Genomic DNA, 20,659 nt, shown 5'->3' with positions numbered 1-20,659 from the left:
AAATATGTAAGTTGATTTTTCTTAACCATTACATAATTAATAACTTTTTCAAACAAGGCGCTACATAGTTAGTGATTTGTTAAAAGGGTTTGTCACTGGCTAGTGAAAATCTGAGATTTTTCCTATGAAATGTTGTGAATTAAAATTTGGAAAGATTGTTCAATTCAAAAGAGTGTTCATGATGTAACATATCATTATGTTAAAAATGAAGCAGATTTGGTCAATAGTTCAAAATGTGATAGATTTATTTAAAAATATGTAAGTTGATTTTTCTTAAACATTACATAATTGATAACTTCTTCAAAAATGATGCAACGTAGTTAATGATTTGTTAAAAAGGTTTGTCACTGGCTAGTGATTATTTATTTTTTTATATCTGAAAATGTAAACAATTGGTGAGATTAATATAAATAAGTTGAATATTGATATAATTAGTTTCCCACCTTTTTTAAGTCATTGGTAATTATTGTGAGAAATCATTAACATGATCAGTGTCTTCACATAGATGAGTATTATTAACTATTAATAATAATATATAACTAAAGGCAAACTGAGCAAATTTGTAATTTCAGAAGAGTGTATCAAACTGGGTGCTCTTTGTATGACTCAGTACCCATGAAGTAGATCTCAGGTTCAAAAAGGTTGGTGACCCCTGATCTATATTATATAAGTATATTATATAATAGATATATTTAGTATGTATAGATGCTATGCTACCTCCAGGTAAAATGCTGACCAGCGTGGTGGAGGATATAGTATCTTTAGATGTTATTTGACCTCCAGGTAAGATGCTGACCAGTGTAGTGGAGGAGATCCGTCGAGCAGTCACCAGGAACATAAGTGGAGCTCAGCTTCTCCACACGCTGCTACGGGCCCCATGGCTGTATGGCCTTCTCAAGGTAACACACCTGTCAACGGATTCGTCTGTCTGTTTGTCTGTCTGTCTGTCTGTCTATCTATCTATCTGTTTTTCTGTCTAACTGCCTGTGTAACCCTCTTTTTGTCTGTCTGTCTGTCTGTCTGTCCGTTTGAGGGATGCCAGAAATACCAAAGAACTGTATCTCTAAACCTCAACCAGTCCTACTCTACTATTCTGTAGGCCAAAAAAGTCTGCGATAGTTTCACCAATGCACACATACGGAAAGTCAGTTTAACCTGATGTTAACTAACCTGTATTCTATACAGCCTATGTTAAGTCAGAGTAAACCTGTATTATATACAGTCTATGTTAAATCAGTTTAACCTGTTGTATACAGACTATGTTAAATCAGTTTAACCTGTATTATATACAGTCTATGTTAAGTCAGTTGAACCTGTATTCTATCAATTCTATGTTAAATCAGTTTAATCTGTATTATATACAGTCTTTGTTATATCAGTTTAACCTGTATTATATACAGTCTATGTTAAGTCACTTTAACCTGTATTATATACAGTCTATGTTAAGTCAGTTTAACCTGTTATATACAGACTATGTTAAGTCAGTTTAACCTGTTATATACAGACTATGTTAAGTCTGTTTAACCTGTATTATGTATTTGTGCGGTACACCAACACCAGAGCTCGGTTGGCCAAGCAGTTCTTTCCTTGCTTATGACTGTTGTAGTAGTAGTGGAATAATCCCATCATAAAATATACACAAAAATAAATTGTAATCCATTGGTACATTTTGAAACATGAGACATCACCGGTTAATTGCATTTGAGTTAGGCTATTGTTTAGGACAGGTTACTTTTATTCACCTATTGTGTAGAAATATGGACCAGACGAGCCTCTCTGGAGAGCTGGTAGTATGTGTATACCGCCTGGGCAGGTATATCTACAGGTATATCTACAGCTGTAAACTTCAAACATAACACTATCTACAGCTGTAAACGACCCCACATCACATCATCTGTAAACTATCCCACATAATATTACCTACAGCTGTAAACTATCACATCACATTATCTACGGCTGTAAACGACCCCACATAACATTATCTACAGCTGTAAACTACCTCACATCACATTACCTACAGATGTAAACTACCTCACATCACATTACCTACAGCTGTAAACTACCCCACATAACATTATCTACGGCTTTTAACTACCCCACATAACATTATCTACAGCTGTAAACTACCCCACATAACATTATCTATGGCTTTTAACTACCCCACATAACATTATCTACAGCTGTAAACTACCCCACATAACATTATCTATGGCTTTTAACTACCCCACATAACATTATTTACAGCTGTAAACTACCCCACATAACATTATCTACAGCTGTAAACTACCCCACTTAACATTACCTACATCTGTAAACTATAACATTATCAACAGCTGTAAAATACCCCTCATAACAATACCTACAGCTGTTTTGGTAGTCTACCCATCTAATGGTTAGTAAGCAAGTTCATTTTCTGTCACTTGAAGCCATTTCATTGGAATGAATTGACACAACGTGACTAAAAGTAATGTCAATAGTGAGTGGTCTGTGGCAACGCTGTCATCCTTATAAATGACTGAGATTATTATCCCTGTAATTATCTGTTCTATTTCATGTAGGCTACGCCGTCTAGGAAAAGAGACAATATCCTCAATCACTGCGTGATTATATAAAGGTAGAAAAATAAATAAAATAGGCCTACAGAAGAGGAGAATAGAATATGAAACAGCCCTTATTGAATTGAAAAATGAAAACAACGAAATAGGAGCGCTAGACCAGTGCGTCAAAAGACACGCAGCCCATGAGTCTCTTTTTAATAGCCTATATAATTAAGTGTTTTCTCCTGCGGGACAGGAGAAGACACAAAATCAATGCATCTCTATTATTGTGCGGGCATAAATTCTCCGAGTTTTGCAGGTGCAAGCGGGAGTGGACATGCACATTGCGGGAGCGGGCGGGAGTGTAACACACACGTTGCGGGCGCGGGCGGTAATGGTCAGAAAATCAGCGGGAGCGGGCAGGAGCGGGATGAAGAAAACAGTCCCGCGCAGGTCTCTAGTGGAGACCAGGCTAGGGATATCACACACATCGCTGGATCTCAAGGATGCTTACTTCCACGTCCCTGTTCGGCAGGCGTTCAGGAAGTTTCTCCGCTTTGCCTTCATGGGGGTGGCGTACGAGTAGCAGTGCCGGCCATTCGGCTACTCCCTGGCCCCGCGCACCTTCTCAAGGTGTGTGGAGACGGCGTTGAGAACGCTCAGGCGTCAGGGAAAGAGGGTTTTCTTCTACCTCGACGACCTACTTATTGTGAGCAACTCAGAGGAAGCTGCGAGAAGGAACACCATGACGGTGATAAACCATCTCTCTTTCCTGGGTTTTGCCATAAACTGAGAAAAGAGCTCCCCGCTCCCCAGCCGGTAGATAGTCTATTTGGGGCTTTGCCTAGACTCAGCCACCATGACAGCGATGCTCTCGCCTCCTCGATGAGAGGCCGTCCTGTTAGCACTCTCCCGCTTTCGCGTTCGCAGAAACGTTACCCCACTGTCCACCATGCGCCTGCTGCGGCTGATGGCAGCCCCCCATCCCGTGGTTCCCCTGGGTCAGCTCTTTATGCGCAGACTCCAGCGGTGGTTTGCTTGCCAACGGTTGGTCCCCATGCGACACAAGCTCAGGGTGCACCTCGTACCCCGTTCGGTGTCACCAGGCCTGGATATTGGGAAAAAAACCCTGCACTTCTCAGGGGTGTTCCCCTGGGCAGAGTGACGTCCTACGTAGTGGTCTTCACGGACGCCTCGTTGACGGGTTGGGGAGGAACGTGCCTCTCCCACTCAGTCGGAGGTCAGGACAGGCAGCGTGTCGGCGGCGGCGTACATAAACAGACAGGGGGGAGTGCGCTCCTCTGCTCTCCACAAAAAGGCGGTCGAGCTCGGGCTTTGGGCTCATCAGTATCTCCTCAGCCTAAGAGCCCTGCATATCGCGGGTGCCCAGAACTTCGGGGCGGACCTCATGTCTTGCGGCGTTCCCCGCCGAGACGAGTAGCGGTTACATCCCGACATTTTTCAGACTGATCTGGCGGAGGTTCGGGACACATCAGGTGGACCTGTTTGCATCCAGGGAGAACACACACTGCAGTCGGTGGTTCTCTCTCAACCCTCAGGATCTTCCCCCATTGGGGGTGGATGCGTTGGCACACACACCTTAGCCGCGGGATCTCTTGTATGCGTTCCCCCCGCTCCAGCTGATCCTTCCTCTTCTGGAACGGGTCGGACAGGAGAGATTTTCCCTCATTATAGTTGCTCCGGAGAACCGCTCAGCTCTGTGGTTTCCAGAGCTAGCGGGGCTCTCACAGACGGTACCTTTCAGATCGCAGGCGCTTTCACAGGCCCACGGGACAGAGCACCACCCGCCTGATGTATCGGGATGGCTGTTGGTTTGTCTCCTGAGAGGTTGATCCTGCAGGGCAAAGGTTTGCCTGAAGAGGTTAACAACACTATCCAGGTTGCTCGTGCATCTTCTACTTCTTCCCTCTATGTGGCGAAGTGGGGCGCTTTCTCTAATTGGTGTGACAGGAACCACGCTGTCCCATCTCAATGCGAGGTGGGAAGCGTGCTTGCGTTTCTGCAGTACCTTTTTGAAAAAGGTTTGGTCTTCTCCACTATCAAGGTCTATGCGGTACCCGTTTCGGCTGGCCATGCAGGCTCTGATGGTAGACCGCTCTTCAGCCATCCACTGGTCAAGAGATTCTTGCGTGGGTTTCATCTCATCTCATCTCATCTTCGTCCGCTTATCCGGGGTCGGGTCGCGGGGGGGGAGCAGCTCAAGCAGGGGGCTCCAGACTTCCCTTTCCCGGGCCACATTGACCAGCTCTGACGGGGCGTTCCCAGGCCAGTGTTGAGATATAATCTCTCCACCTAGTCCTGGGTCTTTCCCGAGCCCCCCCCCCCTTCCCACTGGACGTGCCTGAAACACCTCCCAAGGAAGGCGCCCAGTGGGCATCCTTACAAGATACCCGAACCACCTCAGCTGACTCCTTTCCAAGTAAAGGAGCAGCGGCTCTAATCCGAGTTCCTCACGGATGGCTGAGCTTCTCAACCTATCCCTAAGGGAGACGCCAGCCACCCTTCTGAGAAAACTAATCTCGGCCGCTTGTACCCACGATCTCGTCCTTCCGGTCATCACCCAACCCTCATGACCATAGGTGAGGATAGGAACGAAGATCGACCGGTAGATCGAGAGCTTTGCCTTGCGGCTCAGCTCTCTTTTCGTAACAACGGTGCGGTAAAGCGAACGCAATACCGCCCCCGCTGCTCCGATTCTCCAGCCAATCTCACGCTCCATAGTACCCTCACTCGCGAACAAGACCCCGAGGTACTTGAACTCCTTCACTTGGGCTAATGACTAATTCCCTACCCGGAGTAAGCAATCCACCGGTTTCCTGCTAAGAGTCATGGCCTCAGATTTAGCGGTGCTGATCCTCATCCCAGCCGCTTCACACTCGGCCGCCAGCCGATCCAGTGAGTGCTGAAGGTCACAGGCCGATGATGATCCAATGAGGACCACATCTTCTGCAAAAAGCAGTGACGAGATCCTCAGACCACCGAACTGCAACCCCTCCCCACCACGACTACGCCTCGATATCCTGTCCATGTATATCACAAACAGGATTGGTGACAAGGCGCAGCCCTGGCGGAGACCAGCACCCACTGAGAACGAAACTGACTGGCTGCCGAGGACGCGAATGTATTTTTATTTATTTTTTAAAACAACCTCTTGCCTACAGAGCAAGCGTCTCTATCGATTGGGCCACGGCCACGGTGACCACACTGTTGTAACTGGATTTACTAATATATATCTATATGACGCTACAACTAACAACAAATGAGAGGAGAACTCCTCAAAGCAGATCTGTGCTGGCTGAACTGATTTTGTCTGCTTTCTCTTGTTCAGCGATTGGGCGCAAACACTTCAAATGCATTGGCTGAGAGAAAAGAAGGGCGGAGATTATTAGCATACTAAAGAAACGCCGTATTTTACGGCGTTGTGATGTGCACAAAAGCGCTGTATTTTACGCGCGGTTTGATGTTCAAAACGGCGCTTTTTTGCGTAAAGTACAGCGTTTTTCTACATTTTACGTCGTTTTTTTACAGCGTAATGAAGGTGATACACGTCTAAATTATGCAGTTTTCTGGCGGGGATGGCTTGCCATAGAAAAACGCCGTATTTTACGCCGTCATGCGCAAAAAAGCACCGCTTTTTACGCCGCAATTAAGCCTTTCAAGAGCGCGCGTAAAAAGCGCCGTTTTGAACATCAAACCGCACGTAAAATACGGCGCTTTTGTGCACATCACAACGCCGTAAAATACGGCGTTTCTCTAGTATGCTAATAATCTCCGCCCTTCTTTTCTCTCAGCCAATGCATTTGAAGTGTTTGCGCCCAATCGCTGAACAAGACAAGCAGACCAAATCAGTTCAGCACAGATCTCTCATTTGGCGTTAATTGTAGCGTGATATTAGTAAATGCAGTTTGAACATTGTGATGACCGTGGTCCAATCGATAGAGACGCTTGCTATGGAGGCAAGAGGTTGTCGGATCGAATCCATTTATTGTCAGATTTGTGCTTTTGTCAGATGGTCACGCTTTTATGATCGCAATGCTTTTTAGTCCGCAAGCCAGACCTCCTGTGTTATAAGTTCCAAATTCAGTGCCTTTTTAGTCAGCCAGCCAGATCATCTAGGTGTCTTGTTACACGCTTTATAAGTTAATTATATTTAAATTATTACAACCATGGAGCCTTTATTTTAAGTTATCGTAACATCCTCTTTTGTTCAATCGATATAAATACACAGTGGAAAGGAGTGAGAGGGAGCCATAGAGAGAGACACTGATGAACTTGGGAGCCATGCTCTAACAACGTTCAGTGGCTTGTAACAGTCTACTGAGTCTGACACGGTGCTTAAATGGGCTCTGTAGGAGGGGGAGACGCAGGAATGTTGTTGGATTCAACTATTTGTGCATGGAAGCAAAAAAATATCTCCCCATCAAGGCCAACAGCAGAGTAGCCTACGAAAAGAATAGACTGATATGAATGCTTCAAATATTAAAACCCGATTGATTAGGCCTATAGGCCGACATAATATCAGTCCTAATCCTGAACGCACCGTGCGTACATTTTTCCCCAGACAGACAGACAGACACTTTATTTAGCTACCCCAAACTAACTTTCATAATCCAGCAGGTTACACAATACAAATAACTCTTACATAAATACAGACACAGCCTAATACAGCGCCCAAAAGGTAAAATGTAAAAAGAAGATATAAGCTACATTTAAAATACAGATGCTAAAAATACAGATGCCACAAGAAATATGAAAATAGGATACAATGTATAAATATGCAAAAATAGGATATAACTAGGCTATAATGAGAATACTTGGTTAACTTACATCTGTGAAATGACTATCCTCCTAAATTAAATTAGTTAGATGGAAAGAATTTTGTCTATGGAATGATCCTGGAATGATCCTTTACTGCCACACATTGTTTGTGTCAGTAAAGTGATGAGGTAGGAGAATCCGTGTATGGTTCGTTCTTTGAATATTCCGATTTATAACAAAATCAGAAAAAACAATTAACAGGATTGTTTTTTGGTTTTTCTGATTTGGTTTTGAAACTGAAAAAGGCCAAAAGGAATAAACAAATAAACGGCATTTGATTTTGTGTTTGTGTGTTTTGTGTGTTGGTTTTTAAAACCCGAAACAGAAAAACAAATAGGGCCTACAAAAAATAGATACATTTATAGTTATAGGCTACACCAGAAGGCAGAACGCAGCGAAGAAAAAAGAGCCAACCACCTCAACCAGCAATAGACTGCCTAATTAAATGTAGCCTGGATTATGGCCGCACTTGAACCTTATGGTGATTTTATTCGTGAACTATTTGACACTGGAAAGACACGACGCGATCAGTACCGCTCTAAAGCAATCTGGTGCCCCGAAGTACTCCGTTATGAAGGTGAGGAGGTTCCGTGTGGAGCACAACCTTCGAAGAAGAAATCTAGTTTCCGATTTAGTTTCAGATCGTCCACTCGCAGACTAAGTCGCCGGCTCCCATGGGAAACAATAAAGCTGGCCATTGTAGAATGCGAGAGACTAGATGGAACGTTTGAAACGTCTTTATATGTATTGTTATTATTTATTTTTAAACAACCTCTTGCCTACAGAGCAAGCGTCTCTATCGATTGGGCCACGGCCACGGTGACCACACTGTAGGAACTGGATTTACTAATATATATCTATATGACGCTACAACTAACAACAAATGAGAGGAGAACTCCTCAAAGCAGTGCCCTATACCACGAAGCTCGCTGAACATACCCAGGCTTTCTTGGGAAAACCTGGCTCGACAGAGCCGCAACTCGCAATCAGAGTTAAATGGTACCACGAAGCTCACTTTAGATTCAATTAGTTGAACCAGGTTTTCCGCTTTAGGTTCAGTGCGCTTTCACGTGAAAGGGGCGTTTTTTGCGTCATTTTTCTCACCTTTACGATAGATCAAGCAGTCTATATGCGTAGTGAAAGTGAAAATAAGTGAAAATATTCTGCATATAGTCTGTAAAATAACTATGCCAAATGCAGAATTGTTCGCCATTAATCCAAATAGAATGATGATGATTTAAAAATGCATAAGCAACGTCCATCCTGCCTTATTCTATCATTTAGGGAATTCACTTTAAATACACCCTATGTAAGAAATGTATCGCATGTTTTCAACCGCTGAGAGGTAGCCGCTGTAGCATAGTGGATTAGTATAAGACCCGAACGCTAGCGACCGGGGTTCAAATTCGCCGGTCTATCATCATGCATTTTACCACCATAGATGTGGTGCCAGCACGGCCTTGAAAATATGGGTTCAAGTTCGAAATAAGCACAAAAATATAATTCCATAAGCTTTAGTGAATAAGTATTCCATATGCATGAGAATTAGGACTTTTTAAGCTTCACATAAATTTGCATCACTTGGGAGTCGAACCCCCCCGCACAGAAATTCAAGACTGACGCGCTACCTCCACTCTAGCACACTGTCACGGAGACACAATGCGCAACAGTAATCGTCTACATAAGGTCCAAAAGGACGATCAAATAACGAACACCCTCTGATGAGAATCTGTATCTCTCATGAAGAACCCCAATTTCGTTGTTTGCACAATGACAATAAAGTCTGAAATCTGAATATCGTCAGACAATGCCAAGGGATCGGTTCTGTCCCGTAAAAGTTTTAACCCTCTGTCTCCGGAGAGACGCCTGTACGAAAAGTGCGCCGGGGTCCACGGGAACACCCACAAATGGTGACGCCATTGTCAGAGGAGGGGCTAGGAAGCTGCGCACGCCGATTTAAGTAGCCGATCTCCGGCTAGACTAAGCCGAAAAACTGCTCCCGACCAGGTTTGGTTGCGAGCATAAGTCACCATGGTGATACAGCGACGCTAAAAGAGATCGACTTTCGTGGTACAACTAACCCAGGCTTGGAGCTCAACATACCTCGCTAACCCTCTAAGCGAGCTTCGTGGTACAGGGCCCAGATCTGTGCTAAACTGATTTGGTCTGCTTGTCTTGTTCAGCGATTGGGCGCAAACACTTCAAATGCATTGGCTGAGAGAAAAGAAGGGCAGAGATTATTAGCATACCAGAGAGACGCCGTATTTTACGGCGTTGTGATTTGCACAAAAGCGCTGTATTTTACGCGCGGTTTGAGGTTCAAAACGGCGCTTTTTACGCGCGCTCTTGAAAGGCTTAATTGCGGAGTAAAAAGCGGCGTTTTTTTGCGCATGACGGCGTAAAATACGGCGTTTTTCTACATTTTACGGCGTTTTTTACGGCTTAATGAAGGTGATACGCGTCTAAATGATGCCGTTTTCTGGCGGGGATGGCTTGCCATATGAAACGGCGAGATCGAGCACGCATCAAGAACACTTCCGGGTTTTACGACAGTGCTCGCTTGATGCGTACTTCGAATTGGAACAGTGCTCGGGCAACAACTGATGACGTTTCACGAATCCACGAGCACCCGAGCACGCACGCGGTGAATTATATTTGATAATTCACCGCGTGAGATTACTGCGTGTAATAATCCATAATAATGTAAGGTTTAGAAGTTAAATATTTGAAAGTTGTAGAATGAATTAATATAATTTATATTGGAGTTAATTTGCTAGAAATGTACTTATAATGTTTAGTCAGTTAATCATTTACATATTTATGTTACACAATTATTACTTACATGTTTACATGTTTACATATTTAAAACAGTCAGGATATTCTGTTGAATCTGCCCCTCTGATTCACTCACGTTTAACTCAGTCTAAATTCTAGCTTCTGATTGGTTAGTTCAGTCACGTGATGGGTCCGAACAAGGAAGTGTTTGAAAATAGATTAACGGCGATATTATTTTTATCGCGCGATAAAAGTTTTGCGTTAACGCAGCCGTTGACGCCGATAACGGCCCACCACTATTGGGGTATATATATATATATATATATATATATATATATACACACACACATACACATATACCTATCTGCACATGCATAAATATTTACATACATATACACATATACACGCATACATAAACACACACTCATGCATATGAATGCACATACACGTACATATGTACAGCCTAATGGCTGCCGGCATGAAGGAGAACTTGAAGCGCTCTATCTTGCACCTGGGGAATTTACATGATTTTTATACAGTGACATCATTGGTCAAATGTTACCTCCTGTGGTTTTTGAGGTGTAGTCATTGGTCAGATTTATCTTTCTGCGGTGTGTCTAGGGGCAGTCATTTGTCAGATTTAACTTCCTATGGTGTGTCTCCAGGTGTACGACTGTCTGCTGGACTTTAAGATAATGGACCACAGGCCAACCTTCCCCGATGCCTCCGGGCTCGCCTACCAAGTCAGTTAATTAGAGAGTGTTTTTGATTATTGTTTCTATTATGTAACAGATCAGTGGCGTAACTATAAGCAGGGTATGCGGGTGCGTACGGGCCCGGGGCCAATCAGGGGCCCCAAAAATAAATAAATAAATAAATCGCTCCCCCCCCATTTGACCCCCCCCCCCCCCCCCCCCCCGGTCAAATCCCCATACGGGCCCGTCGTTGCCTTGTTACGCCACTGTAACAGATTATAATGTGGCATGTATAACAGTATATCATCTGGTGTTTATTACAGATTATGGATGACTTGAAAACGGTTCAGTGTTCTGATGAAGGCAGGGAACTCTACGAGATCCTCCAATCACCACACATACAGGTAGGTTACATCCAGTCTTTCTCTCTACCTGTCTGTCTACCTGTCTGGCTCTCTCTACCTGTCTAGCTGTCTGTGTGTGCTGCAGGCCCTCCTGTCATCCCATGACAGCATCGCCCGGTTGGACTACGAGCCGGTCTTACCTCCTCTACCAGAAGAGCTTCCAGGAGACCAGGACGCCATGAGGATCGTCTGCCTGGTGAAGAACAACCAGCCGCTGGTGAGACGGCCGGTGGCTAGCCACCGGCTCCCCTTAGTCTAATTCCAGCCTAGCCTTCAATTGGCCTTCAGATAATTTATGGATGAACATATAATTGCATGAGGTTAGCTTAAAGTTAGCCTTGAGCTAGCCTCCATCTACCATAGCATAGGCGGCTTCATAAATAGTTGAGCGATTAGTTAGTTCCTGGTATCCCCAACCCCCCTGCTAGACTGGGCAGGAGAGCGTCCTGTAGCTTGCGTTGAGCCTTAAAGGCCCATTCACACCCTACGGTAAATAAGGATACGGACCGTTTCGTCCGGATCCGGAGGTAATGGATGCCAACGAAGGAAGGCAACGCTCCAGTGTAGTCAGTGAGAGTTGCTCCACTGAGCCGTCTGACCCACAACAGACGAACCAGCAGCGGACCAGACAAAAATTAGAAAATAGATGAAGTCTGGATTCACAGGTTACTGATGTGTGTAGGTCAATAAATTAAATGATTTATAGATTAGTAGCTGTAGTCGCATATTGCAGGGGATAAATGCCCTCTTATCAAATATCTTAATATCTTTACTAGTAGTCATATTATGCATTCCTGAATACAATTGCATTGTAGTCGCGGTACACTGTCGACGGGGTGCACCATGGTCCATCGTACGGAGCAAGAGGACCCACATACATCTATATATATCTCAAATATGTGATCAACATATAAATAGAGATATATGTGATCTATATATATAATAGATTCCCCTCTATACAACTACAGCTATTTATTACAAGGAAATAACTATAGTTATATAGGGCCCCCAGCATGTTTTTTACTTCACATCTTCTCACTAGTTTCATTTTGCGAACCTGGACATGGTGTGGTTGGTAGTGGAGGTACAGAAACACAGCGAGGTGTACGACCCCAGACAATGTTTATACAAGAACAATTCAGAAGTGCTGCTGTCATTGGTGCTTCAGGTCAACTTGGTTCGGAGTTCGCCAATGAAAACATTTGCCTGTTAAATGAACTCACATGTACTGTAGGCCTGGGACATGGCAGTCCCTGACGGTGAACCAAGCAGATGTCCTCTCACTGCCAAGAGTCCAAATGAAACCCTTCATGCTCTGTGTAGCTCTAACTTGGAACTAGCTCACTTAATTTAGGCTTTGGTTTTTTGCCTGTTCTCCCCTCTTGTAGTCTGAACCACAGCTCAGTCTTGAGGAGCAGGTCTTTCCTCATCAGTGCTGTTGTTCACTACTCATGATGTCATACCTGTTGTGTCTAGTTCCTGAAGAACGGAGAGCAGAGGAGCAGTCTGGGGGATGGACGGCTCCTCCACTCGCCTGTGGAGCGCTTGGTTCTTGGTCGCTGGGTGTGGTGTGGGGAGGAGCTGGAAACAGAAGAGGGTAGGCCCGTCCATAGGCCCCACCCAAAAGAACTCCAGCCCTTCCTTCCCTATTACTCCTCGCCAGGAAGCTGTCACTCATGTCAACAAACCAATGCATTCTGGGAGCAAGTTCTGAACCCGTCTGCTCTCCCGGTCTATAACACTGCCCCCCGCACTGGTAAAGAGCGATTTGATTGGTCGGTCAGACATCAGTTCATTCTTGATCCATGATTGTCATCTCTAATATCTCCATGCCTTGCCTGGTGGGGTATTATCCATGCATATATCTACATCCATCTTTCCATCCTCCAAATGAGATTCAAAGCAACAACCAATTTAATATTTTTGATTCATGTCGTATTTTATCTGCAGATGATTTTATACTGATTTTCTTTGTTCTTATGCTCTTCCGCACTCTATGGCTTCATTTCATTCATTCTTGAAACAACATTTACCTGCCTTCATCCATCTCTTGATCCTGTCCCTCACCTCTCCTCGGGTCTCACCCCTCCTCGGGTTTCTCACCCCTCCTGGATCTCACCCCTCCTCGGGTCTCTCACCCCTCCGTGGGTCTCTCACCCCTCCCGGGTCTCACCTCTCCTCGGGTCTCACCTCTTCTGGATCTCTCCATCCTCTGGAGGCTTTCCCTTGGAGCACTGCCCCCTGAGAAGCGGTAACCATGGCTACACCTGGACCCCTACAGCATCACAGCATCACCTGGACCCCTACAGCATCAGCCGGCCCACCTCCCCGTTCTTGCAGCGAGCTAGGAACATCCCTACCCCTGGGAAGAACCCCTCTGGCTACACCCCTTCATCTAGCCCCGCCTCCCATCTCCTCCCCAGAATGCAGGTTGTCAGCACCATCACTAGCCCAGACTCAAATCTGACCAAACAGCCCCTGTCCCAGCAGGAAGAGAATGAGGAGGACGAGTAGGACAAAGAGGTGCAGGATGGGGATGCTCTCATCCTGCTGGCCCATTTGCTTGAGAAGCTGCAGGGGACGGGGATGGCCAGGCCCTCCCCAAACTCACCCGGCCACCTCCCAGCAGACACCACAACCCCCCACTCCCGTGCCGAGTCTCCTCCCTCTCCCAGGAGTCCCGCACCCTCTCCTCCAGCTCCTGACAACACAAAGAAAACTGCAACACCAGGATTGGTGGTCCTGTGGTGTGAAACAAAGGATGACTGATTCCACGTGGTGGATGTGTCTCACAGACACACTGCTGTCTCCAGGGTCCCCAGATCAGAAGGTTGAAGAGCGATGCTGTTCACAGTTCTGTATGCATCCCTTCCTCGATGACCACAGCACTAGATCTGGTCTGGCTGTTCCAACGGTAACATCAAGCAGATGTATTCGATGGTGTCTACTTGATGGTATCTCTGTCTGCTTGCCTGTCGACCTGATGGTCCCTCTGTCTGTCTTTCTGTCTACCTGATGGTCTGTATGTCTGTCTACCTGATGGTCTCTCTGCCTGTCTGTCTGCCTACCTGATGGTCTCACTGTCTGTCTGTCTGTCTACCTGACGGTCTCTCTGCCTGTCTATCATCCCCCCAGGGTGCCACTATAAAGAGGGATGAGGAGACAGGGGAGATCTACATCGCGAGGGTCATCCACGGAGGCCTGGCAGACCGCAGCGGTGTGTATAAAGTGTGTATGAAGAGTGTCTAAAGCATTGGTTCTCAAAGTGAGGCCCGCGGGCCAATGGCCGCCCGCAGAAACATTCCTGGCGGCCCGCAATGACACAAAAAAAGAAAAGACAAAGCTTTCAATGAACTCCTGTTACATTAGTTTTATTCAAACTGTACACTACTTTGAAAGGCCACTGGGATCATGACGGCGTTTCCCGCCTCAGTCACTCTGCCACAGCCTCAGGGAAGAGACCGTGACTGCAGCTGTGATGATGGAGTCGGGGCGGGAGCCGGGCCCCTCCAGAATAAAACGTCATTTTGGCGATGAGAAGAGGCGGTTTCAAGATAACTGTATATACGCTTACTTTGCCGTACCTCACGGGTCGGATAAAGTCATGTGCCTGATCTGCAAGCAGGTTAATGCAATGCTGAAGGACTTCAACATAAAACGCCGTTATTATACCAATCATAAAACCTATGACAAATTTACCGGCGAGGAGCGCACCGCTAAGCTTGAACAACCTAAAAGAGGCTACGCTGCACAGTTTTCACAAATCTAACCAAACCCAGTGCAGCTATAACACAGGCTAGCTATTTTGTAGCTCAAGAAATAGCCCGCCAGAGCAAGCCCTTCAGTGACTGAGAATTTGTGCGAGAATGCATTTTGAAAGTGGCTGACGTTGTATGCCCGAGCAAAAAGCAAAGCTCTGTAACATAAGTTTGTCGAATGACACAGTGGCACAACGAATCGAAGATCTGGCAAACAATCTAAAAGAGCAACTGGGACAACGTATGGAGGGACTAGGAAAGGGAGCCTTTTCCATCGCACTCGATGAAAGCACGGACATTTCCGATACAGTGCAATTGCTGATTTTCATCCGAACGGTCAGGGAGAACTTTGAAATAGGCTGCTTAATTTGGAGAGTATCAAAGACAGAACAAGGGGAGTCAACATTTGTGATGCTGTGTGTCGCAGTCTCGAAGTATACAATGTGAGGCTGCCGTCTATGGTCGGTGTCACAACAGATGGAGCACCGGCAATGGTCGGAAGAAAGGCAGGTGCCGTGTCTCTGCTCTCTGAGAAAGTGGCCAACAGCGGAGGTGAGAAACTAATCAAATATCACTGCATAATACACCAAGAAGTCCTCGCTGCTCAAACGCTTGAAATAGAACATGTCATGGATATTGTTGTGAAGACAGTTAATTTCCTGAAATACAGAGGTCTGAATCACCGCCAATTCAAGACTTTTTTGGAGCAATCTGAGACCGATTTTGGTGACGTGATATACTTCTCTGCTGTCAGGGGGCTGAGCAGAGGTGCCACATTGAAGCGTTTTATTAACTTGAGGAAGGAAATAAGAGAGTTCATGGAGTCAAAAGGACAGGGTTTGACACAGCTAAGTGACACTAAATGGCTCTGTGACCTAGTGCTCCTCGTGATGTAAACACTTTCAGCGATCTCAATTTGAAGCTGCAGGGCCATGGGAAGCTTATTTCCACACTATTTGACGTCAAAGCTTTACAGAGAAAAATGTAACTGCTGCAGGGACAGCTCAAACAGGGAGATCTAACCCATTTTCCCGCCTGCAAGGCGCTCGTAGATACAGATGGGCGCCATGTTCTGCATCACCTGCGTTCAGACCACAACCAAAGCCTCATAAAAAAGCTAAGAGAGGAATTCGAACACCGCTTCTCTGATTTCAGGAACCACGAGAAGTCAATCAACCTCTTCCAAAATCCTTTCTCGTGTGTCCCTGCGGAAAAGCCTGCACAAATGCAGTTTGAGCTCATCGACCTACAGGAGAGCTCCGAGGCCAGAGCAGCATATCGTGACAGGAATCTCATCGAGTTCTACAAAGGACTTTCCCCAGCGACATACCCTGCACTGCGCCAGCATGCCAACAGAATGGTCTCCGTATTCGGGAGCACATATATTTGTGAGAAGACCTTCTCCACCATGGCCATCAACAAATCCAAGCTGAGATCCAGGCTTACAGATGGCCATCTACATGATGTCCTTCGTATTGCAACGACAGAGATGGAGCCGGACATCAGAGGAATCGTGGTCAACTGAAAACAGCACCACAAGTCCCATGCCAATGCAAAAAGGTATATTCACCTAGTAACAAATATTGTGTGATTTAATGAAAAGCTTATTGATGACAGGCAATGAGATATTAGTGATGATGACTTGTTTGGTAAGCTTCTATTTTAAAAGTCTCTCTTTCTCCCCCTCCCTGTGTGTGTGTGTGTGTGTGTGTGTGTGTGTGTGTGTGTGTGTGTGTGTGTGTGTGTGTGTGTGTGTGTGTGTGTGTGTGTGTGTGTGTGTGTGTGTGTGTGTGTGTGTGCAGGTTTTCCTGTGGTGATTTGGTAGCCGGAATTGCCCCTAATAAGGTCCATGCTGATAAGAAAGGAAGGCACACTGAGACTGACTGTTCTAAATAAGTTTTTATTCTGAAATACACACAGGACTGTTGTATCCCAAATTCGACTGTATAGGGCAGAGAACCCCAGGGATTGTGTGTTAGTTCAAATGTTTCTCAAGGTTTTCTAAAGGTGTGCCAGGTTTTGCCTAGTTTCTTATTTAAAATGTATTTATTATATATACTGGATGCAGACCAATGCATGTAACTGTAAGATGCAACCTGGTCATTAAGATGATTACAGGTGGGATTTTTTTCTGTTTTCAAGCAAGGCACAATGAGACTGACTGTTCTAAATAAGTTTCTGAAATGCACACAGGACTGTTATATCCCAGATTTGACTGTAGGGGGCAGAGAACTCCATGGATTGTGTGTTATTTACAATGTTTCTTAAGGTTTGTGCCAGGTTTTGCCTAATTTGTTATTTAAAATGTGTTTATACTGGATGCAGACTGATACATGTAACTGTAGAGATGCAACCTAACCATTAAAATGATTACAAATGCGATTTTTTTTCTATTTTTTTTTCCTTTGGAAGCCCTCAGTCAAATTGTGGGTTCCTAAATTGGCCCTCAGCTGTCAAAACTTTGAGAACCCTTGGTCTAAAGTGTGTGTATTTGTTTTATATGGTATTTATTGAGTGTCTTTAAGTGAGTGTACTTTGTGTGTTGTGTAGGTCTTCTCCACACTGGTGACCTCCTCCTAGAGGTAAATGGTAACCCAGTGGAGGGTCTGGAGCCGGAGCAGGTCATCCAGATACTGGTACGCCCCTGCCTTCCGAACAGCCTACCTAACAGCCTTCTTACAGATTCCCTAACAGCTTCCCTAACAGTCTTCCTAAGAGCCTTCCTGAAAGCTTCAATAACCGCTTCTCTTACAGCCTTCCCTAAGGGTCTTCCCTAACAGCCATCCCTAACAGCCATCCCTAACAGCCTTCCCTAACAGCCTTCCCTAACAAGCTCTCCTAATTAGCTTCCCTAACAGCCTTCCTAATGTCATGGGACCTGAAGCAATCCATATAACAGACTTAAATAATTTCAAAAATGAATCTGATTAATTCATTTGTGTGTGTGTGTGTGTGTGTGTGTGTGTGTGTGTGTGTGTGTGTGTGTGTGTGTGTGTGTGTGTGTGTGTGTGTGTGTGTTTGTGTTTGTGTTTGTGACAGATTCATTCTCAGGGAACCATTCTGTTCAAAGTCATCCCAAACAAACCGCAGACCACTGCCACCAACTCCTCTGTAAAGACTATTTTTGTCTCTCACTGTCTCCCTTCAGTGTTGCCAACACCTCTGTAAAGACCTGTCCCTCTGTTTGTTTCTCTCTGTCTCCCTCCAGTGTTGCCATCACCTTTGTAAAGATCTCTCTCTGTTTGTCTCTCTCCGTCTCCCTCCAGTGTAGCCAACCGCAGCCCGACATTCATTTAGCCTCCTCTGGTCCCTTGTAAGCAGGCTCATAAATTAGCAACATATTCAAGGAGCAAAAAGATCTTAATCGACTACCATTAACATCCATTCATCCTCGATGAGTATTTATTTACTATCAGTGATACTAATTACATTTGGTTGTATGTATTTTTTTAAATGTAATTAGCAACCAACCTATAAAGTTCTCTCTCTCTCTCTCTCTCTCTCTCTCTCTCTCTCTCTCTCTCTCTCTCTCTCTCTCTCTCTCTCTCTCTCTCTCACAGTACAGTATAGTGGAAAAATGGCATCTCTCCATCATGCTACTCTCACCTTCCCTCCAGTCTGATGTCTGTCCCTGTCTCTCTCTAGGTCTTCATGCGGGCCATGGTGGACTACAGTCCCCAGCAGGACTGGTCCCTCCCCTGCCCTGACGTTGGCATGTCCTTCAGGAAGGGCCAGCTGCTGGAGGTGGTGGACCAGACGGACGGACACTGGTGGCAGGCAAGACGGCTGCCCACCACCTCTTCCTGCGCCGGCCTCATCCCGTCGACTAGCATGCTCAAGAGGTATACTGCAGGGCTGGCTTCTATGCTCAAGAAACTCCGGACATGTGGAGGTCAATTGTAGGTCTACGTTCTCTAGATATGTGGAGGTCAATGTGGAGGTCTATATGGAGGTCTATGTTCTCTAGACATATGGAGGTCTATGTGGTCTATGTGGAGGTCTTTGTTCTCTAGACATTTGGAGGTCTATGTGGAGGTCTACATTCTCTAGACATGTGGAGGTCTATATGGAGGTCTATGTTCTCAAGGCATTTGGAGGTCTATGTGGAGGTCTATTTTCTTTAGACATGTGGAGGTCTACGTAGAGGTCTAAGTTCTCTAGACATGTGGAGGTCTATGTGGAGGTCTATGTGGTGGTCTATGTGGAGGTCTATGTAGAGGTCTATGTTGTGGTCTATGTGGAGGTCTAAGTGGTGGTCTATGTGGTGGTCTATGTGGAGGTCTATGTAGAGGTCTATGTTGTGGTCTATGTGGAGGTCTATGTGGTGGTCTATGTGGAGGTCTATGTGGTGGTCTATGTTCTCTAGACATGTAGAGGTCTATGTGGAGGTCTATGTTCTCTCGACATGTGGAGGTCTATGTGGTGGTCTACGTTCTCTAGATATGTGGAAGGCTATGTAGAGGTCTAAGTTCTCTAGACATGTGGAGGTATATGTGGAGGTCTATGTTCTCTAGACATGTGGAGGTCTATGTGGAGGTCTATGTTCTCTAGACATGTAGAGGTCTATGTGGTGGTCTATGTGGAGGTCTATGTGGAGGTCTGTGTAGAGGTCTATGTTGTGGTCTATGTGGTGGTCTATGTTTTCGTCTATGTGGTGGTCTATGTGGAGGTCTATGTTCTTTCGACATGTGGAGGTCTATGTTCTCTAGACATGTGGTGGTCTATGTTCTCCAGACATGTGGTGGTCTATATTCTCTAGACATGTGGTGGTCTATATTCTCTCATATTCTCTAGCAAACAGAGGGAGCAGTGGTGGAGCCAACCTCTTCCCATAGACACCTGCATCCGCCAAGGTGAATGAGTATCATCAATCACTGCCAATATCAATCACTACCAATCACCACTATAACCAATCACTAGCAATCTATGGGACATCAATACCTACCAGACACAATGAATCACTACTAGACACTATCGATCAATATCAAGCACTAATAGATACTATCAAGCACAATGAATCACTATTAGACACTACCAATCACGACTAGACACTTTCAACCACTGCTGTACACTAGCAACACACTCTAACATTACCAGACATTATCAAACTATCGCTATGAATATAGACCAGTGGTATCAAACCCTTTTGGAGGCACACCACAGCAACACCACAATACCAAGAAGAACTTCAAGACACTAACCAAGTTGTAGGACGTCATAATGAAAAATGTCAGACATAATTTGCAGGATATTTAACAGGTTGGTTTGCCACACACAAATAAGTATGACAAATAAATGTGTAGATTAAGTGTTAGATTGATAAAGGTTCATAATTAAAGAAGACATTTTTGTAATTTCTTGAAATGGCACAATAACTTGCTCTTCATGGAACAATGAATCAACATTAAAGCAAATCTTAAGTATCTATTCGATTACCAACCCATGACAGCATGGGTGTCCAATCTCACCGAATTTTACACCAATCCTTGTCTTGCCTCAAGGCACACCATATTCTCCAGCACACTGGTGGGGAACCACTGATGTTGAAAAGTATACTCTATGTAATTCTTTTCCCATGTTGGACCACAGTGCTGACTGATGGCCCTTCTATAGACGGTATTTATACAGTACAAATATTCAGAATATATACT

At 45.1% G+C, this 20,659-nt stretch overlaps 1 protein-coding gene across 7 annotated transcripts in view; it reads left to right on the top strand.

Annotated features, from left to right (window-relative positions):
• Positions 1-20,659, top strand: part of mpp4a (MAGUK p55 scaffold protein 4a) — a 66,053-nt gene that overhangs the window by 17,880 nt on the left and 27,514 nt on the right. For 3 of the 7 annotated variants that reach the window (XM_030381942.1, XM_030381946.1, XM_030381939.1), the window contains 10 exons: positions 784-899; positions 10,817-10,894; positions 11,170-11,250; positions 11,336-11,467; positions 14,386-14,467; positions 17,559-17,644; positions 18,048-18,119; positions 18,654-18,850; positions 19,803-19,861; positions 20,598-20,624. In XM_030381942.1, coding sequence (XP_030237802.1) covers positions 789-899; positions 10,817-10,894; positions 11,170-11,250; positions 11,336-11,467; positions 14,386-14,467; positions 17,559-17,644; positions 18,048-18,119; positions 18,654-18,850; positions 19,803-19,861; positions 20,598-20,624 — 925 coding nt within the window. In that variant the 5' untranslated portion in view covers positions 784-788. Of the gene's footprint in view, positions 1-783; positions 900-10,816; positions 10,895-11,169; positions 11,251-11,335; positions 11,468-13,091; positions 14,165-14,385; positions 14,468-17,558; positions 17,645-18,047; positions 18,120-18,653; positions 18,851-19,802; positions 19,862-20,597; positions 20,625-20,659 lie in introns of those variants that run through there. The other 4 variants (XM_030381943.1, XM_030381941.1, XM_030381947.1 and 1 more) reach the window with 4 other exon arrangements.

This window comes from Gadus morhua, chromosome 16 (genome assembly GCF_902167405.1).
Source record: "Gadus morhua chromosome 16, gadMor3.0, whole genome shotgun sequence".
Classification (NCBI taxonomy): domain Eukaryota; kingdom Metazoa; phylum Chordata; class Actinopteri; order Gadiformes; family Gadidae; genus Gadus; species Gadus morhua.
Note: the sequence above shows the minus strand (reverse complement) of the source record. Positions and strands in the feature narration are given on the sequence as shown.